This window comes from Dufourea novaeangliae, unplaced genomic scaffold, assembly GCF_001272555.1.
Source record: "Dufourea novaeangliae isolate 0120121106 unplaced genomic scaffold, ASM127255v1 scaffold112, whole genome shotgun sequence".
Taxonomy (NCBI): Eukaryota; Metazoa; Arthropoda; class Insecta; order Hymenoptera; family Halictidae; genus Dufourea; species Dufourea novaeangliae.
In genome coordinates, this window is record NW_015373993.1 from 1,279,314 (window position 1) to 1,306,632 (window position 27,319).

At 34.4% G+C, this 27,319-nt stretch overlaps 7 protein-coding genes across 10 annotated transcripts; 3 read left to right on the top strand and 4 right to left on the bottom strand.

Annotated features, from left to right (window-relative positions):
• Positions 1–5,880: 5,880 nt before the first annotated feature.
• On the bottom strand, positions 5,881–10,315 carry LOC107187796 (ATP-dependent RNA helicase DHX36). Its single transcript, XM_015575970.1, has 14 exons — positions 10,003–10,315; positions 9,131–9,694; positions 8,830–9,019; positions 8,586–8,760; positions 8,357–8,505; positions 8,151–8,283; positions 7,888–8,083; positions 7,534–7,798; positions 7,175–7,467; positions 6,668–7,094; positions 6,388–6,596; positions 6,231–6,313; positions 6,063–6,154; positions 5,881–5,983 (listed from the first exon to the last, which is right to left on the bottom strand). The coding sequence occupies exons 1-14, from the start codon at positions 10,061–10,063 to the stop codon at positions 5,881–5,883; spliced, it is 2,940 nt and encodes a 979-aa protein (XP_015431456.1). The 5' UTR covers positions 10,064–10,315.
• Positions 10,316–11,724: 1,409 nt separating this feature from the next.
• On the top strand, positions 11,725–13,285 carry LOC107187871 (GDP-fucose protein O-fucosyltransferase 1). The gene is made up of 6 exons (XM_015576059.1): positions 11,725–11,833; positions 11,919–12,034; positions 12,106–12,229; positions 12,292–12,656; positions 12,740–12,976; positions 13,085–13,285. Exons 1-6 carry the CDS (start codon positions 11,725–11,727, stop codon positions 13,283–13,285), a joined length of 1,152 nt encoding a protein of 383 aa, XP_015431545.1.
• A 362-nt stretch (positions 13,286–13,647) lies between these two features.
• Positions 13,648–15,102, bottom strand: LOC107187798 (jerky protein homolog-like). Its single transcript, XM_015575971.1, has one exon. The coding sequence runs from the start codon at positions 15,100–15,102 to the stop codon at positions 13,648–13,650; it is 1,455 nt and encodes a 484-aa protein (XP_015431457.1).
• Positions 15,103–17,060: 1,958 nt separating this feature from the next.
• LOC107187873 (probable dynactin subunit 2) lies at positions 17,061–19,196 on the top strand. Its single transcript, XM_015576061.1, has 9 exons — positions 17,061–17,277; positions 17,406–17,477; positions 17,558–17,691; positions 17,760–17,871; positions 17,968–18,122; positions 18,197–18,443; positions 18,555–18,731; positions 18,840–18,942; positions 19,018–19,196. The coding sequence occupies exons 1-9, from the start codon at positions 17,242–17,244 to the stop codon at positions 19,194–19,196; spliced, it is 1,215 nt and encodes a 404-aa protein (XP_015431547.1). The 5' UTR covers positions 17,061–17,241.
• A 365-nt stretch (positions 19,197–19,561) lies between these two features.
• LOC107187844 (60S ribosomal protein L27) lies at positions 19,562–20,722 on the bottom strand. Of its 3 annotated transcripts, none has more exons than XM_015576023.1 (4): positions 20,655–20,722; positions 19,940–20,172; positions 19,727–19,863; positions 19,562–19,642 (listed from the first exon to the last, which is right to left on the bottom strand). In XM_015576023.1, exons 2-4 carry the CDS (start codon positions 20,156–20,158, stop codon positions 19,594–19,596), a joined length of 405 nt encoding a protein of 134 aa, XP_015431509.1. In that variant the 5' UTR covers positions 20,159–20,172; positions 20,655–20,722; the 3' UTR covers positions 19,562–19,593. The 3 variants fall into 3 exon arrangements, with proteins under 3 accessions (XP_015431509.1, XP_015431510.1, XP_015431511.1); XM_015576024.1 differs by having other exon boundaries at positions 20,578–20,655; XM_015576025.1 differs by lacking the exon at positions 20,655–20,722 and adding an exon at positions 20,503–20,557.
• Positions 20,723–21,101: 379 nt separating this feature from the next.
• On the top strand, positions 21,102–24,286 carry LOC107187859 (probable nuclear transport factor 2). Of its 2 annotated transcripts, none has more exons than XM_015576043.1 (4): positions 21,102–21,355; positions 21,436–21,507; positions 21,727–21,825; positions 23,807–24,286. In XM_015576043.1, the coding sequence occupies exons 1-4, from the start codon at positions 21,248–21,250 to the stop codon at positions 23,918–23,920; spliced, it is 393 nt and encodes a 130-aa protein (XP_015431529.1). In that variant the 5' UTR covers positions 21,102–21,247; the 3' UTR covers positions 23,921–24,286. The 2 variants fall into 2 exon arrangements, with proteins under 2 accessions (XP_015431529.1, XP_015431531.1); XM_015576045.1 differs by lacking the exon at positions 23,807–24,286 and adding an exon at positions 22,748–22,861.
• A 258-nt stretch (positions 24,287–24,544) lies between these two features.
• On the bottom strand, positions 24,545–27,028 carry LOC107187857 (4-hydroxyphenylpyruvate dioxygenase). Its single transcript, XM_015576041.1, has 12 exons — positions 26,966–27,028; positions 26,731–26,757; positions 26,597–26,659; positions 26,392–26,496; positions 25,914–26,039; positions 25,764–25,853; positions 25,589–25,689; positions 25,435–25,512; positions 25,115–25,349; positions 24,905–25,027; positions 24,705–24,821; positions 24,545–24,619 (listed from the first exon to the last, which is right to left on the bottom strand). The coding sequence occupies exons 1-12, from the start codon at positions 26,966–26,968 to the stop codon at positions 24,545–24,547; spliced, it is 1,143 nt and encodes a 380-aa protein (XP_015431527.1). The 5' UTR covers positions 26,969–27,028.
• Positions 27,029–27,319: the final 291 nt, after the last annotated feature.

A 27,319-nucleotide genomic window follows, 5' to 3' on the forward strand; every position in this document is an offset into this window, starting at 1 on the left:
CGATCAACAACGTAATCACAAAAAAAACACGGCCAAGCGAACCTAGGCGTTCGATATTTTTATGGGTTTTTGTTTTGCTTTCGCCGTGTAGCTCAATGCGGTATGTTTACACCGTGGTCGAGCGATTTGAAAAATGGGTTAGAAACAAGTTTGACAAGGCTACCAACTTCGGAACGGTTTATCGAGATGTTTCTATTGGGCTGAGTTTGAAATAACGCGCGTTATCAATATAGAAAACGGAAATTCTTTATGTATAGACTTAAGAAGTTGCTTAATCGAACTATTCTTCATCGAAGAAAAAATATTGTATGTGATCACCATTATGAGAGGGTATGCTTTGCCATTTTGAAGCTACTTGAAAAATTTGAGAAATAACAAAAATTGTACATACGTATACATGGTGGCTCCCCGGGCGTTTGCAGCAAGACTAAAAATATCTTTGACGTGTATTTTATCAATGACAATATACGATAATTAAGAGCAATTATCTCATCGCGAGTAGTAGCGTCTCGTATCGCGGGAGCAACGATCTCGTCCATTAAACCGTCAAATCAATGAACACTCGATAACCACAAACGAGATTACGAGTTTGAATTTCGATGGATCGTCCACTTGACGATTACCCGCCACTTGCATCTGGTATTTATAAATACGCTTCTAACGAATCTGTCTTCTAACATTCCACCGCGTTCCTAATAACGTTTTTACGTTTCTGAACTGTCGACGGGTGCATGTCAACAGGTGTCGCCATCTTAATTTATACTGCTGGAAATGCTTAGACAACGGTTGCGCTACTCGGAAGAACTTTATGGCCAGATAAAGTGTTCGGAAATACTTTCGGGTCTATAACAGTGTGTACTGAGGATAATCCATAAATCGATTGTCACATTTAAATAATTTTTTGCTGGTTACGAATAGTTTGAAAATATTTTCATAAAAAATGTATAATTAAAAAACGGGGACTACGAGATCCAAAGAAGTCGCTAAATTTTTCGGGATGGAACTCGGACAGGAAAGACGAAGGACAGTTCAAGGTCATACTTTTCACTTGTACCGAATACTTCAGAGTTTGGAGAAATCTTCTAAACCGATTAACACAATTATTTGTCCGTTTCAGACAATGAGACTCGTTTTCACTCGGATAAAACGATTGTTGGTACCGTTGAATAAACTAATTGCCATGCAATTAAACGCGCGAGACGAGGGAGGAAAATAGCGAACGGATGACAATGCACCGAGGAGAAACTAATTTGGCACGGACAAAGGAAATGTTACGTAAACAATGCAAACGACCGTTTGACAGTGCGGCTGTGACGATCGTGTGACTTAATTTTTTCGCTTCCTCGCCGACTAATTACCTAGCAATTGGCGGCGTGAGCGAGGCAAGAACACGTACTTATCCTGATTTACTTGATTAGAATATACAAGTCAGCCGGTTGGATTTGTTCCAAAGCGAAGTTGTTCCTTTCAACGCTCTACGATCGTCAGTCGTAATCGGTGTTTTCGAGCTTCAGAAATCAAATATACATCTAATTGAAATAGATCGCCGTCTAGCAGACGTGCTATAATCACAACCTGCGGAAATCGAATTAACATCCCGTTCAGAGCCAATTTTGTAAATCATATTTATTCTGCGAACCTTGTTAATACAATAACTCTTTATTGACGTCCAGACGGTAATCTTTTGTTTTCTGTAATCTTTCACAACCTGTATACAGACGATAAAAGTAAAAGAAAAAATAGGATTCGAAATGCACTACCCATCCCTGACTCCATGTTTACACAATCCTTATCCGAATTTCCTCCTATCAATCTGCCCCTGTTTTTAGTTAGTTTATCCGAATTTCGAGAAGCGAACCATAGCAATAGAGAGAGAGCATGATGATAAAGTGTCGTCGACTCGTAGCAAAGTCTGCTATTCGTTGATTAGATATGAAATTAGAAACTTCACGAACGAATCACCAAAATGGATCTTATTTTGGAACCGTGATACCAATAACCTGCGTCGCGTGACATCACCGAGTTCGATTCAATGTAATTTATTTAAACAATTGATTGCTGTTAAACATTATCGTGTTTACTTTCTGATTACTCGAAATTGACAACTGCGTTGCGTTTTCATCCGTATATCTCGCGTTTTTTAAATTTCCGATCGAAAAACAGTTTTTGGGTGAAAATTAAAAAACAAGCATGCAATTAAATATTATTAGGAAAATACATTCTTTTTGATATCCTACTTAGGTAAGGTCAGCATATCAATGATAAGGTCTACAAGAATCACGTACGTGTCCTTCGGTTGGTCGTCCTCGACGGTAAAAGAATCAATTTTTAACGGTCGAGTATCTCGCCCCGATAATATCAGCGAAAATCTCGCGTGAAATATCTTCGGTAAATTTCTACTTTTCGACCGAGACAGTATAAAAAACCAAAAAAAAATCGATCACCAAAAAAGTGTAAATTCAATGAAAAAGCATAACCGCACGGTCTTACGTGTTTAACGGCGTTGATACTGTCCGAATCGCAATCAACATATTTTCTTAGAGTAAGACAGTGACGTACGGACAACCTTCGAACGAGAAAACACCGGTCCCAGTGAATGACCCTACGCCCTTGATATCCGCCAAACGTTCGCCCGATTTGTAACTCAAATTTAAAACGAGTATTTACGCCGGTCACGAAAGTGGAACGGATTATTAAACACCGTGGAAGTGAAAAATTAGGTCGGTTTGATGCTACAGCCATGATGTGTCGTGACAATCTTCGCGGACGAGAATTCTTAAAGAGGCACGCGTACTACGTGTCGCGATAACCGTCGAACGCAGGCGAAAAATCAAGAAAACCTCGATTAATATTTAGTCCACGAATATTCACGTATAATTAATCATATAAAACCTATAGTTCTGCATATTTCCACTGTACGAATACTTCTTATCCGTCACTATACCGGTCAATTCTGGAAAATTCGTCTTTTCGAGGCATTCCCGCGGACTTTCGGTTTTATCGTGCATCAAAGATACAATTTCAAAGCTGTAACAACCCTATCGTTCCAAATCCATTAATTACGATCTAAACATCAATGAAGAATCACTCACGAATCAAAAAGCTTCTAGAAAGAACGACCAACGACAAATGTATCACGATTCAAATGGTCAGTGTATGCAGGATTCTTTCGCTTACCTAAAAAAACGTCGGTAGATTCCAAGTGTTCCTCGTTCTTATCGTGGCTGAGATCGAGCCGCGTTCCTCGATCGCACAGGAACCCGACGGAAAACTTCAGTAGGTTTCCGGTTCGATGTTAGCCGGTATCTTCGGCCTGGCCGTCCTCCTTCTCGTAGCTCCTGTCACACATGCACTGTGCACCGGCCACGAACATGCGGCCATTGCGCGGCGCGCAGTCAATGAACCCGCATTGCTTTTCAGCCGGAGTCCCCGCGTTTTTTTTCGTCTTCCCTGCTTAAAGCCCTGCACGCACTATCGCCGGCCTCTATCCGCTGATCTTCGGCCGCACACTCACGACATATATTCCGGTGGCGGTTTTGCACGAGGGAACACCCAACCCTCTCGATGTCACTGGCTCTCTTGCCTCTTCCTGCGCTGTATCGTCCCTCTCTGTCTATCTCTCTTTCTCTCTCCCTTTTTCACTCTCTCGCCCTCCGTGTGTATATATATATATATATATATATGTGTGTGTATGTGATACGCGGGCGCGCACGCGCGTGTTCACGTCTCTCCTCTGCTCTCGCACGTGTGTATATACGTATGTATATATACGTCGTCGCGACGAGAATCCCTCTCTCTCTCTGTCCTTTTATTTTTCTTTCTCTCTCTTCCTACCTTCGTACGGTCGTTCAGTGACCCGCTCTCCCTCTCTGTCTCTCTAACACCAATATGCCTGGCCGTACGATTTTTCACCCGGCTTTTCTTTCGCCTGCCTGGTGATTACCGACCCGACAAAAGAAAATACAAAAGAGACTAGGGGTGGCTACACACTAGACATGGGATGCAAGAGACCCTGCCGGTATGTGTGTGTGTGTGTGTGTGTGTGTGTCTTATCACGCGCACTTGCACGCACACGATTGAGACCGGAGTCTCGTGTTCCCCCCCGACAGAAACTCGACCACAGCTTCGCGACACGACACTCGCGGCGGTCGGATGCAGACTGAATCGGACGCTACGTGCCCCGCTCCTGTATTGCCGGAACGTCCCTCCTGACCACCCTCCCTTCTTTCTCGCTCGTTCCTCTTTCTCTTCCCCCTATTTACTTCTGTCCCGCGGTGGCTATCAGCTCGTGCCAGACCCCGGGCTCATTTTTACTGACGCGCGAATACGCCGCCGCCACGGACCGCGGAGGGGAGATTTTTTCTCGCTAACGGAGGGGTACTCGTTTCTTCCCGGGGGCCCGAAAATAGGTAACCACCTGTGATTTAGTTTTCTACGATACTAAGAAAAAAACAAACATCTAATTATATGAATTTTTCACGTTGTACGTTTGTGTACAGGGTCTACGGATCTTAACGGACGCACGCGAATAGCGTTATAACTGTTAGTAATGCCAGCGAATGTTTCGGAGGAAAGTAGAACAATTTCGTGGGGACACTACACAGTGGATGGGCAGCTTTGCATCGGTGAAGGTCCCTCAGACATTTGAAGGTCATCGCAGTTTTTTTTTTTAAATGGGATCGTGTACTTTCTCTTACGTAACATTGTACATTGTTCCAGAAAAGATATGAACAATGATCTGCATTAGCGGAGACATTCAAGGTCATGTTGTGAATTACAATGTACACAGTACATATACCTTCAGGAACGAAGTTGGCTCACAACAATAATAAAAAATATTATATGCATAATTTTCTTATTTTTATTCATTTTATTTTATAACATACAATCATCAATTAATATTCTTATTATTGTTAATTTTACTATGATTGTTGATCTATAGTTGAATTAGAAATTGAGTTTCTTTATTAAAAAGAGTACATGATATAAATTATAATAATATAAATTATAAAAATATACATTATAAATAATTTTAATTTAAGAAAAATTCGATCTTTTCGTTAAGTTTATGATCTAATTAGAATCAGCGTTTATGTAAGAGTCGACACAACAGTACACAATGATTAATATGTCACGTAATAACATGAGAACAATGTAAACTTTTAAGTCGAATGAAAAGACTTCAATAATATACATGGGCGTAGCCAGGGGGGCACGGAAGCACATGCCCCACCCCCCTCTAAGGGGAAAAATAATATAATGAAATTTACCTTAAGATAAAGTTTGCCCCCCTCTCCCCGCTTGATAACCTGGCTACGCCCATAAGAATATAGTAGTTCCATTAAATAGTGAACAACGAAGATGAAATACAAAATGTCTAAAGTATCAATTACTGCATTTCCTTACCGATCATTAACCTCCCATAATCCACAATTTACATATAAGTATAACAAAGCGATGTCTTGTCAGCGAATTGTGTCATAAAGTGAGTAATGTCTATAAATATTGGTCATATTTTTTTAACGTGAAATGTGATGCTTTGAAAACGTTTTACTGTGCAACAGACTTGAATACTTAATGTACAATAAATTTGTATTAACTTTTATACTGCTACTAATAGTAGGCTGTTTTTCTCCAAAAATTTATTTTCTATTTATATTACAAAGACTCTAATACTTGTATCGTTTTTTTATTCTAAGCTATTACTATTATCTTTATTACGTAAATATAGTGAATGAATTGTATTAAATAGATGTAACTAGAGATTCACTGTATTAAGTCAGTCAGAAAGGGTTTTGATTAATGACCAATTTACTGAAGTTATTTTGTTGTAGCCTAAAGCCATGATTAATTACACTAGTTCGAAAATAAATTACTAATTTATGTTCGTCTGCTATCATAAAAATTATCTTCGCATTCCTCAACATCGGGTTCGGAAAATCCCATTTCCACACCTTTCTGGCAGACCAGATCTATAATCGCACTATAATCAACAAACGATTTTAATATATTTTTAATGTAACCATGACGAGTAAGTAATATTTAAAAATTGCGAAACTTACTTCAGCAGATTACCTTCATGGCCATTCCATGTCACTGTTCCTGGATGCATTACTTTATATTCTAACATATTATTCAATTCTTCTTGTAATTTCTGCAATTAAACAAACAGACATAAATACACGTTCCGTGTAAAGTTCGTTATACAGAAACTCTTAGTTCAGTCATACCTGAATTAGTTGTGCGGTTCGCAGGTCACAAACAAACTTTTGGGAACTTGTCAAACTGATAAAATAATTTCCTTTTTCTTTTTCTGAAAATTTAATAGTATTGTTACACGTGCCGTAATTAAGTTTCATAAGAAAATAAAAGAATTATCTCTCTTACTTATACACATGTTTGGAGCAGCAAATAGTAAAATTGGAGCAGTAACGCATGAGGTATCGTGTAAATACGTTGCTGTAGATCGTTGTTTCGTAAAGTATGTAATATATGGACTGGAATAATCTTTAATTTTGTCGTTTACGCTCGATGGATGTATGACAACCTTACCATCCTCGGGTGTCCATGCGTGCGTTCCATTTTTTGTCACTCTCCTAAAAATTTCCATTCATAATTATTTAATAAATTTGAAATTAATTGCTTGTTAATTATGAACCATGTATACCTTATCACAGCAACATTTGGATATAATCCAGCGCACACTATCGCTTTCACCAACGCATCATTATCAGAATTTCTGTTCGCATTCCTCTCATTCGAATTCGCAGTTTCTAAAAACTTCATTTGATACAAATGTTGAGCGAACTGAGTTTTCATTTCCGAAAGAAGTTTCAGCGTGTTAAAAGAAAGAAAATATTCTCTACAGAAATAACCAGCATTTCCTCTTTTATAGGAAGTCTCAAACCGTCTTAATGCCTCAGCCAGTGCAATGTGATCGCTGTATTGATTCATACTAAGTTCGAGTTTCTTTTGCTTTGCCTGTTCCTCTTTCCCCAGAGGACAGTAGAATGCATCCTTGAACGTCAGACTTGCAGCAATCGCAAAGACCGGTTCCACGCAGGAAAATAACGCTGCCCATATAATCATTTTACCTACGGAAAATAGAATCTCGTTATTATTGTTAATCGAAATTTATTACTGAATATACTGCACTAAAAAATAATGCTATTACCTGTCCGTGGATCAAGCGGCAATTGTGCTAAATGATATCCTAAAGGTGTTAAGTTCTCCTCATTGTCTAATGCATTCAGTGATCCAAGTAATTCCAGAGACAAGTCTATAGCTTTTGTATTGGGAGGATCCATAACACTGGCTAGAAAAGACCTAGCTTTTCCTAACTGCAGAATTTTTATTTGTAAAATTACATTGTCTAAACGGGTCCTGAGCATTTCAGGCAATGGATACTGTTCTAATGTCATTTCTCTTGCTTTTGAATACAGATGGTAACAAATTCCAGGTTTTACTCTGAAAGAAGTAACAAATGTATACAAATACATAAAACGTTTAATATGCCAATTATTTTAATCTTACCTGCCTGCTCTACCTCGTCTTTGTTTAGCATTCGCTAATGATACCCATTCAGGTAGTAATGTTTCAATGTTTCTAACCACATCAAACTTAAGGAACTTAGTTCTTCCACAATCAATGACGTACACTACGTCTTCGATAGTTATAGAAGTTTCCGCAATGGAAGTTGCAATTATTATTTTTCGAACACCTTCAGGTGGTTCTTTAAATATAAGCTTTTGGTCCACGGTGGGCATTCGGGAGTGCAGAGGATAGATAATATATTTACCTACACACACAACAATTTTGAATGAACATACTAGTATTACAATGGATGCCTACGAACACGTTTGACGTTCATACTTTAGCTGTGCTTACTTTGTGGATATCGCCCACTGTCTGCCATTAATGTATGCAGTTTTATAATGTCCATCATACCAGGTAGAAAAACTAGAATTGCACCCGGAGTTTTTGTTACGCAAATATGTCTAATTAACTCTTCAATAAGATTTAAAGACATTTTCTCGCTATTAGGGTTACGCAATTGTTCAATCACAGACTTTGGAAACTTTTGCTAAATTAAAATAGACATAATTAACCACACAATAGAAGTATAAAGAATTAAAAAAAAAAGAATTTACCTCAGCTATAAGTTGTCGAGTATATGGATGTATAAAATCAGAAAACTCATCATTATCCCGTTGAGTTTGTTTATACTTTTTCAAATGTTTCTTATAGTTTTGGGGTGCTGATGACGGTTCAGGAAACTTAAATCTACAAATTAATGTTTATCACGATTCCTTGTGTTCATCGCTCTTAATTAAAAATTGTTATAAAGATAACTTACTTGGTCAGTAATAACACATCTTCTAAATACAATTCTTCTACTGGATAGGTAAAGCCTGGAATATGAATCATTGGACAGTCATTGTAATACTTTGAGAAGCTTTCAGAATTAAGTGTTGCACTCATAAGAAGAACTTTCAAATCTGGTCTCTAAAAAAATCAATATTTTTTTTTAGTAAGAACATTTCGATTGAATCGATATTTATACTTTATCTAACTTATAGGCATACTTTTGGAATAATTAGTTTCAACAAAGCAATGATAAAGTCACTTTCTGTAGTACGTTCATGAATTTCATCCAGTATAATATGAGAACAATTCTTCAAAGATGGATCGCTTTGCATGAATTGTAATAGCATACCAGCAGTGCAAAATGTTATGCTTCCTCTATCTCTGGGCAGTACTCTATAAGCGAACAGAAACCATATTGTATATTAATAAATAAAAAAAACTTATAAAAATATAAGAACATACTTTTCAAGTCTAATATGGAAACCAACAGATTTCCCAAGCCTCTCTGCTCTCTCAGCAGCAACTCTCTCAGCAACAGATATTGCTGATATCCTTCTAGGTTGAGTACAAATAATTCGAGCAATGCTACCATTTCCTTGCTCTATTTGGTCATCTAGTATAAACTGAGGAACCTGCGTCGTTTTTCCACAACCTAAAATACATCTGTATAGTAGGTGTATCGATAGAATCATACATACACATTTAATCTCTGTTTTCTTTTGAATACAGCACTCTGACAATTTTTTATTAACAATGAACTTACCAGTCTCTCCACTTATTACAGCAACTTGATTTTCTTTTATCAATTCTAAGATCTCAGATCTTTTCTCATATGCAGGTAGCTTCAATCGAAATTTCATCATACTTTCATATTCTCCTGTGGATTCTTTTGATTTATATTCATCTAATAGCTGATCGTCTAAACTACTATTCCTCTCTATTCCTGATTTAAGAAGTACTGCTTTAGAAATGTTTTCTTGTATGTTACCAGACACTATATTCAAAAACTTTCTCTTGAATTGCGAATCATGAATATGGGTATATTTATTTTCCAATCTGCTATTTGTACTTTCTGCCTGTTCTTCATTGTTGTATAATTTGTCATAGAATCCTTTAGACTTTTCTAATACTCTATCAATGTTGCGTTGCATATTTTCTGGTAATTTGATGATCTGAGTTTCTTTCTCCATACGCTTTGTCTTTCCCCTATCTCTGTAATAGAGGCCTATTTCTTTGCCCTTTAACCACGGGGGACGTCCTCCACCTCTTCCATGGCCCTCGTGCTCAAAGCGTGAGCTTCCGGATTGAGAATTTTCAACTCTATCTCCTGAACTCATTAGACAGCCATAAAGTAACCACAAAACCGTAAAATAGATTACATAAAAGTATCATGTCTATTTGTTTTACTTCATTATTGCTAACTTTAAAAATCTAACATTAACAACATTGATATCGTTACGGAACTTACGGATAGTATTTGTGTATCTTAATATCATCAAATTTTCATAGTTATCATACTTTATATGAATAAAATAAAATTTCGTCGAATAAGTACAAGACATTTTTTTAGAAACGTGAATACATAAGTTCGTTATTGGTTATATTATTTATAATTGCCTCGCTAATTTTAATTACCGTATTTGTTTCGTCGTTGATGATTTCCTTGTCCCGAAAACATTCCGTAAGGGTGAGACATGTTTTACTATCGTTAGACGTCTCATTAAACTCCGAACAATTCTCGTTCTTCCTAGAAAACCTTTTGATCGTTTAAGTGGCTTATGTCAGCTTTAGTATTGATAAATTCGGCGCTCTACCTAGAAAGGGTGCAAAACGTCACGTGAAAATTTTACTGTGCTGCTACGATTCACTACACTGTGTGCACTCTGGTGCAATCACAACTGAACTCAACGCCCGCCAAACTCACTAGCGGGCAACAACGTGCAGCATGCGGGCATATGGCAGTGGTGGATGAAATGTGTGAATGAGAGCACGTATCTATCATTTTCTTCACACACAAACATGTCGTGAATCACGACTAGAGATGGCGTGAACTGCTACTTGTGAATCACTCGTGATTCGATCACGTTCGTTCCCAATCACGATGATTTTTCAGTGATTCGTGATTTCCCGTGATCGTTTCTCATTGGTGGAGAAACCTAACAGTTCTTTACACGCGATACATAATTTGTATATTTCACATTAACGACATCAAAACAAAAATTAGGGTTATATCGTATAAAGTGAAGGAATAAGTAGAAACAATGAAGAATAATGAATAAATTAATGATTACAAATTATAATCTACATGTTACCTAGCAAATCATTTTTTTAGAATTTCTTGTTTTTTCTACTGATGTTTACAAACACGAATAGTAATGTAATTATCGTAAAATCATATTGAATACGTTTTTCTGTTTATAGATCAAGGACTTACGATCGCAGTGAGCAAATTCACCCAAGATAGAAAAATCGCAATCACGGTCGTGAATGAAGTTAAATCACGACCGTGATCGTGATTCGGCGATCACTGTGATAAATCACCGTTAGTGATTTTGCACGCCATCTCTACCCAACACACAAGTTGTTTCTGCGTTGAGAGACAATAAAATACAATGCTATACTTTATCTATTTATTTAAATATTTAATATAAAATTTAAAATATATAAACATAAACATATGTATAAATTCCAAACAATATCCGTCATATAAGATATACACGATAAATAAATATGTATGTCGGGACTTGATTGTAGTTTTGCGCGTTAATTTTGAATATTGAAGTTTATTAATAATTTATTGATTATTTCAGATGTTCAGTTTTGATGTTTAATTTATCGATCCTAAGTTTTGTAAATAATTTTATTAATAAATTTATCGTTGAGTTCAGCCGTGTGTACTTTTATTTATAAATCGTTGAAATTCTAATTGTACATCATACATCTCACACACACGGGGTCTCTTCAGCATGCTTCGGGGGCTCCGTGACCCCACATTCTCAGCCCACGTGAACAGAGGCGCCTCCACCGGGGGCTCCGTGACCCCACGCTCTCACCGCGCAGGGTCTATGGCGCCTCCACCGGGGCCTCCGTGCAGGGTTTATAGCGCCTCCACCGGGGGCTCCGTAACCCCCGCTCTTACCCCACGTGATCAATGGCGCCTCCACGAACTTTTTCCCCCATGCAAAAGTTGACTTAGGATATATATCCTTTTAATGGTCAATGGACGTAGCCATAGTAACAAATGAAATGTATAGAGTAGTGGTCGGAGTAGTTTATATTGCGAGTTAAATGTATTCCTAACGGAAAAGATATATATTAAATCGTTTATATATAAGAATACTAAAACTCCTAATCAGAATGTTTAGTATTATTTTCTTTGTTTTATTACTGACCAAGTTTTACAGTTCTCAATGCGAAAATTTTGATATTGACACAAATGGATACATTGTTTACTGTCCATGTATGGGTAGGATTTTCATCAGATTGTAAACATATTTCCCACAAACCAGTGTAACATACTTAAGCCACTCATTTTATTATATGTATTTCAGGACGGTTTGGAAATCAAGCTGATCACTTTTTAGGTGCTTTGGGATTTGCAACAGCATTAAATCGTACTCTGGTTCTACCACCATGGGTTGAATACAGAACAGGGGAAACTAGATCTGTTAGTAATTTTGTAACATCTCATAGAATAATTGTATTTCCGTAATTAAATATTCTTAATTTCTTTTTTAGCTACAAGTTCCTTTTAGTACATATTTTAATGTTTCACAAGTGCAAAGCTGTCATAAAGCAATGTTAATGGAAACTTTTATGGAAGATATTGCACCAAAAATATGGCAACCTAAGGAAAGAGTATGTAAGTTTTAGATGTTAAAGAAAATTCTTTGATATCCTTCTGAGATATATTATTAATTTCAGCATTCTGTTACTCTGCACGTGGTAAAGGAGATTCTTGCAATGCTAAAGAAGGAAATCCATTTGGTCCATTCTGGGACACTTACAAAATAGATTTTGTTAAATCAGAATTCTATGGTCCTCTTCATTATGATGTTTATCATACAGACATGGCAATACAATGGAAGAAACAATATCCTGCAATAAACTGGCCAGTGTTAGCATTCACAGGTGCACCTGCTAGTTTTCCTGTTCAGCTGGAAAATAAAAGGTTACACAAATGCCTTGAATGGAATACAGAAATGCTTAACAGAGCAAAAGCATTTATTAAACAGAAGTTGCCAGAGGGAGCTTTTATAGGTATTCATTTACGTAATGGAATTGATTGGGTATGTATCTGTCATTTCTGGAAATGCCAGTTATTCAGAATATGGTACAGAAAACTGAATGCATATAAAATTATTCTTTACAGGTTCGTGCTTGTGAATTTATATCGAGTACACCAAACCTTTTCGCTGCTCCCCAATGTCTTGGATATAGAAATGAAAGAGGAAAAGCAACTTCTGCCATGTGTCTACCATCATTTGATTTAATAGTTCGTCAACTCAAACGTGTTATTCGTAATGGTAATAATATCAAATCAGTTTTCGTAGCATCAGATAATAATTATATGATTGACGAACTTAGTAAAGCTTTGTCGCGTATGGAGGTAAGAAATTTCCTAAAATGTTTCATAGCTGCATGTGCAATGATATTCATAGGAATACACTAAATACAGATGAATAAAACTTGATAAAGTTATTTACGTATATTGCAGGTATCAGTTTTCAAACAAGATTCACCTGCATTTCCTCATTTGGATTTAGCAATTCTTGGAAGAGCAAACTACTTTATAGGAAATTGCATTTCTTCTTTCTCAGCTTTTGTTGCAAGAGAAAGAGAAGTGAAAGGATATCCTACATTCTTCTGGGGCTTCCCCACAGAAAGGTTATTTTCTATTACCCACGAAGAATTGTAATTTAAAGGTGTATAATTATTTTTTATATATACATCTAATTAAATAATAATTAACAATAATTATAAAGCGAAGATTATATTAATTTGAGATAAATTATTGTGTAGTATAATAAGTATCCTTGAATTTACTTAAATATGAATATTAACAAAACTTTTTTATAAAATTAGGAATATGTTTTAAAAACAATAAATATAGAAACTATTCAATCTTCTTGGACAACGTAGAATATATCATTTCTGTATATATAATTTCTGTCATAATTGAAATAAGTATTTTAAACAAAAATTATTTCTGATATATACATTTCATACATCTTTACAACTTACACTCACACTTATTTTTTGTTATATTGCTATACTACATCACCGAAGTTCATAATAATCTTTTAAATACTTTACGTTCAACTTAATAATCTCAGATTCCTCTTTTGACCAGATCATTAGAGTTTTTAGAGCTTTTATGATTTCACCCTTGTCGGATAATGTACCTAACAACGATGATTGATTATCACCATTGGAGAAACTTTCAGTTTTCTCAAGGAAATGGTTTTTGGTTTCAATACACTTTGATAAAAAATCTGTAGTTCTTTCTTCTTGCTCCTCAATGTCTATAATCTCTAGGGTGGACTCAAACAGATTCTCTGGTTCTCCTTCAGCGACTTGTTTAATCAGATTCTTCCACGAATTTTGAATGTCTAAGACACTCATTTCTAACCATGCCTCATACAATAAATGAATACAATCTTTAAGGTCGTAATTAGAATAAAATTCTTGTATTCCATCGGGATAACTCATTGCTCTGTTCAACATCTTGTGACGATAGGCCTTTTTCGTTTTCTCAAGCACTTGGTCTATGGGCTGCAGCAGGTGGCTGGTATTTGGAGGCAAAAATACAATTTGGAAACGTTCATCCCCCTGCAATTCTTCCAGATATTGTATATTGTATTCACGGGAGTTATCTAAAAGAAGAACAACTTTCCCACAAGTACCATTATGCAATTGATATTTCATCACATCTGGCTTAAAGTAGTTCTGATACCAGTCAGCAAAAACAGTTTGATCCATAAAGGCTTGTTGCTGGGCTTTATAGATCACAGGCAGCCGATGTTTCCAATATTTCAAGACCCTTGGATTCTCAAATCTGTTAATAAACAAAGGTACAAGCTTATGACTTCCTGTTACATTAGCACACAAGCCTATAGTTACCCGATCCTTATTCATATTTTTTTCTTCAATTCTTTTCTCCCCACTATGATCAAAAATTTTCTTAGAAAGAGTCTTCCATGAAAGACTGGTTGCATTCATATTATAAACATTTTCTTTATCAATATCTTCTTCTTCTAAGTGCCGAACAAAAGTTTCTACAAATTGTTGGGCAGCTACTGTACTTGTGTCATCATTTTGAACAAATAATCGAATGCCGTGGCGATTTTTGAATCTCCACAGCCAGCCTCTACTTGCTTTAAAACCTGATGGCCCTCCAATTTCTCTATTCAGTTCTGCTGCTTTTTCTACCATCAACAAGTCTGTGATTGGCTCGCTAAGGGTTTTGCGTTCTACAAACCATGTGTATAATCGATTATCCAGTTCTTCATTTACTGGCCTTCGTAGAGTTTTTCTATGTCCCTTGTCAAAACCTTGGTCGGTGAACTGACTAACTGTCACTGCATTTCGCTTAATGCGGCGGACTGTGACAGGAGCAACATCATATTCAGCAGCAAGTGTACTGATGGACACGCCACTTTCCAGATGCTGCACAATTTCAAGTCTCTGCTTCATTGAGAGTGGAGCTCTTCTTAACTTATTATTGCTTTCCATCTTTTTAGGGAACAATTAGCACAAAACTTTTTATTTATTTTACGCTAACATAACATAAACCCAGATCTGGAATTCTTTTAGAAATACGTCATAGATTATTAGTTCTTTCCAATTAGTGACGAAGTGGTGAAACGAAACCTTAAAAATTAGTAACCAAAAAATGTTTGGACTCTGTCAGACCACGTACTTTTCAAGAACAGATTTATTCCTCCAATACAAACACGAACTGTCACATTGCACACTGACAACTGCTTGCACCTATAGCTGGGAGTAAAATAAGTGACTGTCAAAACACTCGTTTACCCCACTCCGATCACATATGATCGCATAACAATATCGATGACCTCAAGTGACCTCAAGTCTGGAGATCACTGACCAAACTGACAATGGGAATGAGAGCTCTAATACGATGATTAATGATCGGTTCGCAGCGCCTAATTCGAATGTGACACTTTCAACAATTACAACGTGTATCTAATATTTAAAGGACGAATACCTATGACCACCGACTAGGTGTAAGATAGACCTATCATCTTATGGGCCTTCGTGTCTCATGTTCTGAAATACCGATAGTGTAAAAAGTCAGGGATTTTCTGCTGCCCTGTACGTTATGAGAACGGTGAATTTGTGAACTACGTTAAATCTAAGAAGGGACCATGGTCGTGAACGGATTCTCTTCCGTCCGTTCGCTATAAAGTAGACGTATTAGAAAGGAGTCTTAGGTTCAAATCCCGACGGACCTATATTAGTTTTTCTTCGCGTACAAAATAGTTATTGCGTTTAATATTATTTTTATGGATATGTATATGTATTATTATGTACATTTGAGTAAATTATTTTATTATTCCATTGTTATTACAACAGTTTAACAGTGACAACGAACGCATGTATATTTTCAAATATCGGACTAATAGTATATTTTTATTCTATATTATTACATATAAGTGAGTAATACGTATCAAAAACGTAATCGAAACACAGATTTTTATTACACCACAAACATCGCATAAAAGATATTTCGTTATATTGACATTTGTAATAATTGTGGATGTTGCAAGGAAATCAATATTATTGACATTATGGAACATATAACGAAATATCACTGTAACACTTAAAAAAGTTTTAAAGTTCCATTTATATCATTGTCCTGTGAAAATGTTCAAACTTCCAGCAACATTCATATTCCAATCAAAGAATTTACAGAATAAGGAAAAGGAATCTAAAGTAATTTTCAGTAGTTCCATACATCTTTATCCCGAATACTTTTCTAAAACATTCAAAGTACTAAACATTTTTACACTTTGAATCTCATATCGATTTCTAAAATAATCCTAGTTCGATGTAATATAGAATGTGGTTTTATGAGATAGATTAGAAGTTCGCAGCCATTAGCTCGATATTGTCTTCAGTTTATAGTACTTTACCGATGACAATACCGATTGCCCAGGCCTCACCACGAGGAGGTTGCTGCGAGTGAAGGCCCAAGGCAAGTAGAACTACATATGTATGTATATGTATTTAATTGTAATAATTTCTATGTCAATATACATAATAAATATAGTCAAATAGATCCATGGCGGCATCTACAATAAACCTTTTAGCTAATTGGTACCATTCTCTCTCATTAGATTACGCTGTCGTACCATTTCTGTTGACTAATGAAAATGATGAAATATGGTGGCTAAAAATATTACATATTATGGATTGAATAAAAGAGAATACATGCCAATTATTATTACACAATATTGATAGTGGATATTCCAGAGACAATCTGACACCATTAGAAAACAATTTTAATTATAATTTTTGCGTGTTTCTCCATATTTTTTTAAAACTCTGGGATTTCGATTGGGATTCCCCGTTTGTCGGACAAATATTTTGATCGCTGGTGTAGAATAGTACAACTATTCCCTGCAAGATATCGCGGAAGTCGTACAAATATAAACGAATACGTAAAACTTGACAATTGAGTGACATTCTGCCACAATCTGCCATCTACTTTACTCAGTCTAAATAGTCTAAATCGTGATATTAGCACCAAAACTTGTCTACTGTCAATCGTTGGTGAAATACAAGGTTTCTTACGTTGTGCGAAAGTGTTTAAAAGGTGACAATACTTCATAATTCGTTTGTACGAAAATGGCCGATCCGAAATATGCCGATTTACCTGGCATTGTAAGTACTTTGTGGGTCTTGTTACAATTGTATTGAGTTAATCATGTTATTACTCGCAACACAAAACAAAAGAAAAACTATACTAATTTCTTTAGCTTCTTTATCTTCTCATTGTGTTTGTAATATAGGCATATGATCAAGTGGATGTATATGAAACAACTGATTTGCCAGAATCGGAACAGTTTCAACTGTACCCTGAGGTATAGCACTTAGTATTATTTACAATTCATTTTCCATTTAACAGACATTTACTCAATATTTTAAACATATTCACTTTCAGGATGAGACTGATGCCATAGAAAAATTACATATTAGTGCTACAGAAGCATTTAATAAATTTAAAGGTAAACATATTCTTAGCAAGGGAGTCGATTTTTCAGATTCTGTATCACTCAGACCAAGAACAGGCTATAAGTAAGTTGACTTTATAAATAATTGTGAAAGTATGATTTATATATGTTACAATATGTCAAATATTTTAGATTTGGAGATTGGGAACTTCCTGGTGAAGGAGAACATGAAACACCAATTCAAAAGTACCAACGATTGCAGTGTGAAATTAAAGAATTATATGAAGAAGTGAATGATTTAAAGGTATAGAATCATTTCTATGCACTTTAAATATGTTTAATTATTTGTTATTTTCATCTAAAACACAGTGATATGTTTCATATTGCTACTAAAAAATAGCAAAAAGCAAAGGATGAATCAGAAGTCAAATCTGTTGCTGACATAATTTCTCAAGTACAAGATTTAGGGAAACAATTAGATTGCTTAAAGTTGGAAGAATGTCTTGGTCCTGATCTAATTGCAGTTCTATCAGATCCACAAGGCACGAGATTGAAGTAAGTTTGCTTATGTTATATTCACAATATTTTTATGATTGTTTAAAATTTTTAATTGTCAATTGATATTTTAGACAATTAATATCCCAAATAGAAGCGTTTAAGCAGACTAGTACTCTTACCTCTGAATCTGACTCAAAGGAACAGAGTACAAATGCCGAAAAAACAGCCGAATCTAATGTACTAAAATATCAGATGATGTACCTTCCAGAAAAAGCAAGAATGCAAGAAGCAGCAAGAATTGCTCTACTTGAACAAAGACTATGCAATTTAGAAAGTGTAATTGGAACTACTACTGATAAACTCTCGAAATTTTCACAGGTAAGATATGATACAGCTAACACCGCAATTGTAGTAGTCATATTGATAGTTTCTTTTCAATAATTACTCATTGATTGTAATAATTCAAATTACACAATTACTTTCTGGCAGAACCTCAAATATCAAGGAGTAATGGAAGCTGTTCAAGAATTAGGAGCAAAATCTGCATTACTAGATACGTATCAACTGGATATTATTGAAAATCGATTAGCTTCTCTAATCCATAGAATGGATAATATAGCACAGAAAAAGACTGCATTAGCTCTGGATTCAGAGCAGGAACAAAAGGTAAAATATTAATTTTAAATACATATTTACGAAGAAAAACATAAAGTGTATTACTTAAAACTGTGCTATTTGGAAGTAAATAAATACAAATTCTAAAATCCCTTTCAGATTTCAGAAATGTACGAAATTATGAAACAGACTGAAACTATGTCACAGATTTTACCACAAACTGTAAATCGAATGTTGGCTTTGAATACAATTCATCAGCAAGGTATATATATTTAATACAATCATGTTCGTGCAATCAATTTTATTGTGATTTATACTATTAATATTTGTTTTTCAGCTGCTGAATTTAATAAATCTCTAACACGTTTAAAAGAATTACAATTACAAATCACATCTGATTTGGACAGCAACAAGTCTCTTTTAAAAGGAGTACAAGAAAGCTTCGCATCGAACTTAGAAATTATAAAAAATAATATAGAATCACTGGATGAGCGTATTAAAGAACTTAGAAAGTGATAACTCATAGTAAAATTGAAAATTCGTTATAGCTTGTGACTAACTTTTTTAATATATATTTATTAAATTATATACTTATCAATACTTTTTGAATTGCTGGCAGTCCAGTGTGAAAACTAATGTATTGCATTTCAAACATGTTTTTTATCAGGGTCTCATAAAATTGTTCAATTTTTTGAATATAGTATTTTCAATGACACAAATTAATTATTCTTGTATATTTTACAAGCAAGGAGGCTAATTAATGTATAAATACTGCTAATAAAAATAAACCGGAATCGTGCTTTTCAATTACACACAATAACAAAAAGTACTGTCTTTCTTTTTGAAGTACGAGGATGATTAAAAAATTATTACACTTCAAATATTTGTATATTTTATGTTTATTTAAAATTAATTAGAACCGTAGTTTTTGGAAGAACCATTTGTTCTTGCCCGCTTTATACCTGTAAGTAAACATTTATCATGTAAACAATTTTTTCAAATACTTTAAAGACTCAGAAATAGCTATGAAAACAAAATAAACATACTTTTCTTCAAACTTAACACGGGTCTGGAATCGAATCTTCTTGTGTTTCATTGGGTCTTTAAGATCTTTAGTGGTTGTTTTATCCCAAGGTAAGTCTACTGTGTATCTTGTTGGCATCAAATGATTGTAATTTAAAATCTGAAAAAATGAATACAAAAGAGACTTGTCTAAATTGCTTCAAAATATTCAAAATACTTCTATTTTTTACATTTACCTTCACGAATGGCTTGATTTTAGAACGTTTGTGAAGTTTTGCTTTGCCCATCCTTTTGTGTACTTTACGTGGATATCGGTCAATTCCTGCAACCAATGCATGTCCATATTGTTTGTCTGTAGTACCATCATCATAATTACGTATTACAATGGCTTTTCTTCCTGCATATCGTCCACTGAGGACCAATACGACTTTCCCCGTTTTCATAATCTTCACCATCTTGGAAGTATGTGCTATAGAAAAAACACGACAAAATTTAACTTAAATATTAAGAGAAAACACTGCCTATTGTTTTAAAATTGCTTGTGAATTAATTATTTGTAAAATTAATAATTTTGCTCATTTAGAGGACACAGAGCCATGCATTATAATGGTAGTTGTGTAAACACTGTGTCCAAAAGTGTACCATGACCTCTTACACAGTAAAATTTATATTATTCAAAGATAAAAGACAAAAGTGTGAAAAATATTTCACGCGCCATATAAACCTTAAAACATGCATTTAACATCAAGTACAACTGAATATAAACAAAGTTGAAATCTTTGTTGATATATTTAAAAACCTGTTATTAATATAAGAGTAAGAAAGAAACGCTTAATAGACCAAAAATATTGGAATTATCACTGTTTAAAATTACGGCATATAAAAAGATCGAATATCCTCTAATTTTCCGATGTTTTTGGATTACTTTCTTCGATGACAAGCGCTACACACCTCACGGTTTTTCACACCGGAAAAAAGGAAGTTAACCACACTTTCATTTCTCGAACTGTCGACGTTTGAGACCAGATCAGCAGATGTCGCGGCGTTAGACATCCGGCAACGATGATAAACCAATCGTATGTCACGATTTAAATGACGTTTGCAAAATTGTTTCTTAATAGAGAATTTTATTCGAACCGGCATTGCACCCAGGCACAAAAAAATTAATTTTTTTTATTTATACGTAAATATGTTGATCAGTTTTTGGCGAGAAAGATTAATCTTGTATAGATTTGATTGTTGAATTCGCAAGTCTCTGCGATATAACTCTTGTTTCTGCAAAAACGTGTGCTATCGTTGCCAAATATCTAAACTTTTCGAGAGTTCGAGAATAACTGGACGGTTTTCTCGATACCTCGAAATGATTGGTCGGCATAAGTAGCTTCCTGCTAGCTCGTATCTCACACGAGGGATGTTAACAAGCATTATTTTACTCTCGTCGTAGAACTTTTGTAAAAGACGAAAGTGTCGAACGATCAAAATCATTAGGAAAGACTGATATTGTCGGTGTCGAAAAACGGCCGCGTATATAGCAAGTTAGCATAATGGCATTGAACCCTCAGTATGAAGTTATCGGAAAGGGTTTCGTGCAGCAGTATTATGCACTGTTTGACGATCCTGCACAGAGACCAAGTTTAATAAATATGTATAATGTAAGTTCCAACTGTCTGCTATTTCCTCTGCCATTCATAGCAATTCTTTTCTGTGTATATATTTGATGTTACATTTATAGACCGAGTCGTCTTTCATGACGTTTGAAGGTTTGCAAATACAGGGTGCTATTAAAATCATGGAAAAATTAACTGTAAGTATTGGTTGCAAGACAGTATTTTTACTTTCTATTATATCTATGCATGTATACTTATTAGATTAGCTTTGCACTTTGAAAGAAAGTTGTACAATTGATAAACTTATTATTTTCCATTTATTTATAAGAGGTTTAATAAAGTTTGATTATCAAATAAATATGAGTATAGATAGTATTGTACCTTTCCTTATTATTAATCATACTCGTAATTTTCAGAGTTTATCATTTCAAAAAATTAATCGGATAATTACTGCCATTGATTCGCAACCAATGTTTGATGGTGGTGTACTCATTAATGTTTTAGGAAGGTTGCAGGTAAGAAAAACAGTAGTTATCATATTATGATTCTTATACAAGTAATATAAACAGAAATTTTCATATATAAGTGTATAGAAATGTCATATCATTTGTATAATGCCTCTTATGGTACTGATCATATGAAAATTAAATAATTCATGCAGCTGACAGTTCTTTACATTTCATTCAAAGAAACTACAAGAAGCATTCACAAATTGATTTACACTTACTTAATTGGCATTACAAATTTCATGTGATCATCAGACTTACAAGGAAATTTTGCTAACCCAAAAATGCAGACTTTATCGAAACTTTGCAGTTTGGAGGGAACCTCAGTAAAAGTATCAGGCAATCCTTTTTTGCTACCTTTAATTCTTTGGAGTGAAAGACACCTTAAAAGCTGAAGAACCAAAAAGTAGCAGAAAAAATTGCCTAATACTTCTAACTGAAGTCCCCTACAAATCTGGAAAATTTAAAAAAAAAATTGTAATTTTGTAAAATTGTGAAGTTTCTTTGTTAGTAATAACAACGGCCTTTCTGAAGCATCGTACACATACACAGATAATAAACATTTTGCATCGTACAAAATACTTTATAATCCATTACGTGCAAAATTCTTATTCCGATTGGTTCAGTAATTTAATTTCTTATTACCGTCCTCGTTTTACGCTTGATACGATATATTTTTCTGAGCAAAGATCATATTTCAGTTACAATATTGATTCTTTCCTTAAATAATTTTTGTTCGTCCATACGTTATATTCTATTGGCTGGACATGCTACACAAATGTGTACTGTACTGCCTTACATTTTTTGTGCTGCCATACGAAGATAGAGATTGAGCTATGACTAATGTCCAGCAACAATCTCTCTATATACCTACCTCCGCAAAGAAGATGAAATAAGAAAATTCAGTCAGTGATTGTTGATGATTGGGCAGACTGATGAGGATCAGCCCCATGCATACATCCAGACATTTGTCCTGAAGCCAATTGGCACCAGCTTTTACGTGCAGCATGACATCTTCAGACTTGCGCTGCACGACACGGTTTAGGCGTCAGGTACCGATCTACGGTTGATCTTTGTACCAGTACAGGCAAGCCCGATACTAATTTCTAGTGTCTTAACTTGCTTCGTGTTTGTCAGAGTATGCCTGCTTGTCATTAACTCGCGTCTAAACATTTACGTTCTGCCGTGTTGCTTTTATATATGCTGTAAAATAATTTCTTTGCTAGAATTAGCGTTAGTATAAGAATTTTGCACTTCAATTCCTTTGATTGTATTGCATCACCCGTAGTGGTAATCTTATCAAAGTTACTTGAACCATATATTATGATTTCAAACTACTTATTACATATTCATTTATTTCATTTATCATTTAACAAAGTATAATTTTATAAATATACCATGGAAAACTTTAAATTGCTGAACTGACAGGAATAATGTCAATTTTTTAAATTTCTTTTTACAAAAAAAAACTTAAAGAAAAGTATAATAAATTTTTTTACACGAATTAAGAGAGCATTAATGGAAAAAGTTATAATGAGTAAGTATAGTAACGTATTATTATTAACAGACATAATAATAAAGAATTTTTTCTAAATTTTATATCATGGTGAGTCCATCGACATAGCATGTAATTTTTTAATTTTCATTGTATTTGTGCAACATTGCATAATTTCTGCATGATTGTTAACAAAGTCACTTTTTTTAATTGATTGTATTTTATTATTATAAGATTTACCTTAGCGAATAACGAACTAATTGTACATTAAATATCTCTGCAAAGTACAAGTCACTTAATACTGAAGTCAAACTTTTATAGAATTATATGTAAAAGTGCTTTCAAGAAATTTTATTCTTGGGTACTGTTTTATCTATATTTCAGTATTAGCTGACTCACTCCATACACAATCAATTTATACAACTAAAACGAAGTAAAGTTTAACACTTCTTGTTTACAGTATTCACATAATATGTAGTTACAATTTTATTACAGGCAGATGAAGATCCACCACATGCCTTCTCACAGGTTTTTGTGCTGAAGCCACTGGGGAATTCATTCTTCTGTCAACACGACATCTTCCGCCTTGGCATTCATGATACCGCATGAAGAAAAGTGTGCGCAGGTTCATAATTAATGGCAGACAGTCATCTGAGCCATGGAATCTCCAGAGATTGGAATAAGTGAGCTACTCTATCATTAAAATCTTTTGTCATCACGTATTATCCCATTCTTTCTAGATACTACAGTTTTTATATGAAGAATATTCGCTTATATCCTTGGCCACAAAAAGGAAAAATATTAAAAATAGACACAGTTTAACAATTCTCTCGCTTTTCTGAGTTTCTTAATTCTTAAATATGTCTATTGTTGATAACACTGTTACAATATTGACATCACAATACAATAGAATGTAACATTATATAATGTTTGATTTTAATGGTCGATTATTACGCTTGAAATTGTACTGTTACATATTTACACCATTATGCTGTGTGTATTTTTGTAAAACAGATATTGGCCATTAAATACAACACATCTGAAATTAATGATGTACTGTTAGTTTCCATTCTCCAATGTGCGACATTAAATGATTATAACATCAAGTAAAAGTAATGAACATTGTTTTTTTTATTACGTTTGTAATAAAACTTTATTATATAAATCTCTTAAGTGCAAAATGTCTGTACATATTCATGTTTAGTTTTAATTACGATTACTATTTACATCATTTCACAAATTTCCACGTTTAGCTTGTTCCATTTCTATAGCTTCGAATAACGCTTGGAAGTTTCCAGCTCCAAATCCCTATAGCATAAATGAAATGAAATTTTTCATATTCTCGATTATAAACAATTAATTAAATTTTAATGTACAGAATTATGATAATTACATTATGATTACGCCTTTGAATAATTTCTATGAAAAGGGTTGGTCTGTCTTGCATATTTTTCGTAAATATTTGCAGAAGGTACCCATCCTCGTCGTAATCAATTAATATTTTCAATTTCTAGAAGCATAATATTTAAATGTTATCGTTAACGAGTTTTTGTTAATTATAATATTTTTCGTATAATATCTTAATGTTCATACCTGAAGGATATTAAGGTCTTCTAAAATTTTCACTCCACTAGCCTTCAAACGATCTCTTAACATATCATAATAAGTGTCCGGTACATCCAGGAACTCTACACCTCTAGCATGCAAATTTTGTATCTGGAAAATAATACACGGTGTATGTAATAGTAAAAATTGATCCTACCTAAGTTTAAGAGAAGATTGTTCAAAATATATTTAACTTACGGCTTTAATTATGTCGCCTGTGTTAAGAGCAATATGTTGTACACCTGCTCCTCCATAGTACTCGACGTATTCCTGTATTTGAGAACGTTTCTTGCCAGGAGCCGGTTCATTAATAGGCATTTTCACAGTTTCTTCCCAATTAGTCATAACAATAGAACGCAGAGCAGAATACTCTGTATGCAATTGAGTATCGTCTACTGACCAGAATCGATGGAACTGTAGACATTCCTCGTACCTACAGTGGATCAGGATTTGTACAAACAGATTCTATTTCAATTCTGTTTTTTTTTTTTTAATAATTTTCAAATTGTGTAATATACCATTTCGCGATAGACTCCATTTGTTTGTCAGGTTGATTACCGACAATGTGATCCACAAAATTTAATCCAACTTTTGGTCTAAATAAATAATCGAATTATTACGAAGCTCGTGTATTTGATTAACATACAAACTGTCTTATTTTATGGAACTTACAAGTCTTTCGTAAATCTATCTTCTGGTAGTTTTTGATACCCTGGCAAGAAGAATCCTTTATATTTTGATCTGTCTATGAGCGTATGATGCGTATCCCCATACTAATAGGCAATGTTTGTTAAAATATTGTTTTTATTTACTTTTTCATTCACTTCATTATGTATAACATACTTACAGTTTTTAGAGTGGCAAATCTTACAACACCGTATTCATCCTTTTCTTCCCATATATCCTTTACTATCTTTGCTCCTTTTTTCTTGGCAATCTATAAAATCAAGGTCAGCATATTTGTTTGATTTAAAATAATTGAGTTAGTTCCATTTACCTTTACAATAATATCAATGTCCTCAACATTGAAGGCAATGTCATGAACACCATCTCCGTGTCTTAATACATGATTTCCCATATCGTCATTGTCAGGTCTGTAAGCTGATTCGAATACAAAGGCAATCTGTAGGTAAAATGAGAGTATACCGGTTTGTTTGTTTTCTTTTTAGCAAATTTCTAATTGGTATTCAACACGTTGACTGCCAGCTACGAAATAACTCGTAGTTGAAACATTGCAAACATGCTGGATTATTTTAATACCTCTACAAAATTATTAATATCACAGTATAATTTAAAACAAGACAAGCAATCTCTATTAATCAAACACATATATTTTCAAAGATTTATGACTTAAAAAACGAAATAAAGTGTGTCTGGCCACGTACTGCCTTTTCCACTGTGGCAGTCAACGTGTTAATTATATGGTTCTATATTCTACTAAAAGCAATTTGATAAGCAATAAATATTTCATGTACCTTATTTTGCTTAACAACATGGGATGCTACATGCCTTGAGCCAGTTTCCAAACCACGATAACATAAAGGTTCGAAGCCCATTCTAGTGCAATAGTATGTAGCAGCCTATAATATTAAAGGGACTTATATTTTATTTAATACTATATAAATATCATAACTGTAAAACATTATTTTACCAACAACACAAGTACTTCATTCTAATTACCTGTTTCGCATTTCCAACCCAAAATGTTATGTGATCGAAGCACAAGAATTTTCCTCCCAAAGGCTGAAATTCAAAAATAGTATTGTATACGTGCTTCAATATTTGTAATTTTAATCTATCAAGATTTTTCTCACCTTAGGGCCTTTATCTGTATACGTAGTCTGAAAATGGTAAAAAACGTTGTAAACGTAGATGTTAAGGTACAATTTACAAAATCAGTTAACGTTTAAAATGCTTACTTCTTATTACCGATTAGCATGCGGTTTAAAGACAGGTGAAGCTGAGATTAGATATAAGATACAATTGTGATAATTTTAAATAAAAAAAAAGTAGGAATAAATAAAATATACAGCTGCATAGTTCTCTTACCATTTTTAATGATCAACACGTGCGAAAAGTTTGTGTGATATAGTTCCTCTTGGTGATCTCTTTTTAGTAGCTTTCATCGCTTGGTTTACCTTCCTTAAATATAAGCGCGTCAAAATCTTTGATCGGTATCCCTGTCGCTGATTGGTCGACCACGGAGGCTTGTTTGTGTCGCATTTTTCTAGAATTGCAGATCGTAAATCAAAGCAGGTTTTTCAGGATCATTGCACGATTTGATCACCTGACACTTCTCGGACAGTGGGCTCGTCTCTGAAATGATCACATGCTGAGGTCATTATTTCCAATCAAGTACGCCACTCCGTTTCCTAAATAGTGCCTTGTTACCACCAAATTTTT

Coding starts and splice junctions, on each gene's coding strand:
- LOC107187871 (XM_015576059.1), top strand. CDS start 11,725: ATGTTTAGTATTATTTTCTTTGTTTTATTACTGACCAAGTTTTACAGT. Junction 12,230..12,291: donor GCAACCTAAGGAAAGAGTAT/GTAAGTTTTAGA, acceptor TATTAATTTCAG/CATTCTGTTACTCTGCACGT. Junction 12,657..12,739: donor TACGTAATGGAATTGATTGG/GTATGTATCTGT, acceptor TATTCTTTACAG/GTTCGTGCTTGTGAATTTAT.
- LOC107187798 (XM_015575971.1), bottom strand. CDS start 15,102: ATGGAAAGCAATAATAAGTTAAGAAGAGCTCCACTCTCAATGAAGCAG.
- LOC107187857 (XM_015576041.1), bottom strand. Junction 26,040..26,391: donor ATGTTGTTAAGCAAAATAAG/GTACATGAAATA, acceptor TTTTACCTACAG/ATTGCCTTTGTATTCGAATC. Junction 25,350..25,434: donor ATGGAGTCTATCGCGAAATG/GTATATTACACA, acceptor GATCCACTGTAG/GTACGAGGAATGTCTACAGT.
- LOC107187859 (XM_015576043.1), top strand. CDS start 21,248: ATGGCATTGAACCCTCAGTATGAAGTTATCGGAAAGGGTTTCGTGCAG. Junction 21,508..21,726: donor AAATCATGGAAAAATTAACT/GTAAGTATTGGT, acceptor CGTAATTTTCAG/AGTTTATCATTTCAAAAAAT. Junction 21,826..23,806: donor ATGTTTTAGGAAGGTTGCAG/GTAAGAAAAACA, acceptor ATTTTATTACAG/GCAGATGAAGATCCACCACA.
- LOC107187796 (XM_015575970.1), bottom strand. CDS start 10,063: ATGTCTCACCCTTACGGAATGTTTTCGGGACAAGGAAATCATCAACGA. Junction 9,020..9,130: donor TGTAATAAGTGGAGAGACTG/GTAAGTTCATTG, acceptor GATGTATTTTAG/GTTGTGGAAAAACGACGCAG. Junction 7,799..7,887: donor CAGTGGGCGATATCCACAAA/GTAAGCACAGCT, acceptor TTGTGTGTGTAG/GTAAATATATTATCTATCCT.
- LOC107187844 (XM_015576023.1), bottom strand. CDS start 20,158: ATGGTGAAGATTATGAAAACGGGGAAAGTCGTATTGGTCCTCAGTGGA. Junction 19,864..19,939: donor AAATCAAGCCATTCGTGAAG/GTAAATGTAAAA, acceptor TCATTTTTTCAG/ATTTTAAATTACAATCATTT. Junction 19,643..19,726: donor CGTGTTAAGTTTGAAGAAAA/GTATGTTTATTT, acceptor GTTTACTTACAG/GTATAAAGCGGGCAAGAACA.
- LOC107187873 (XM_015576061.1), top strand. CDS start 17,242: ATGGCCGATCCGAAATATGCCGATTTACCTGGCATT. Junction 17,692..17,759: donor AGACCAAGAACAGGCTATAA/GTAAGTTGACTT, acceptor CAAATATTTTAG/ATTTGGAGATTGGGAACTTC. Junction 18,732..18,839: donor ATTCAGAGCAGGAACAAAAG/GTAAAATATTAA, acceptor AATCCCTTTCAG/ATTTCAGAAATGTACGAAAT.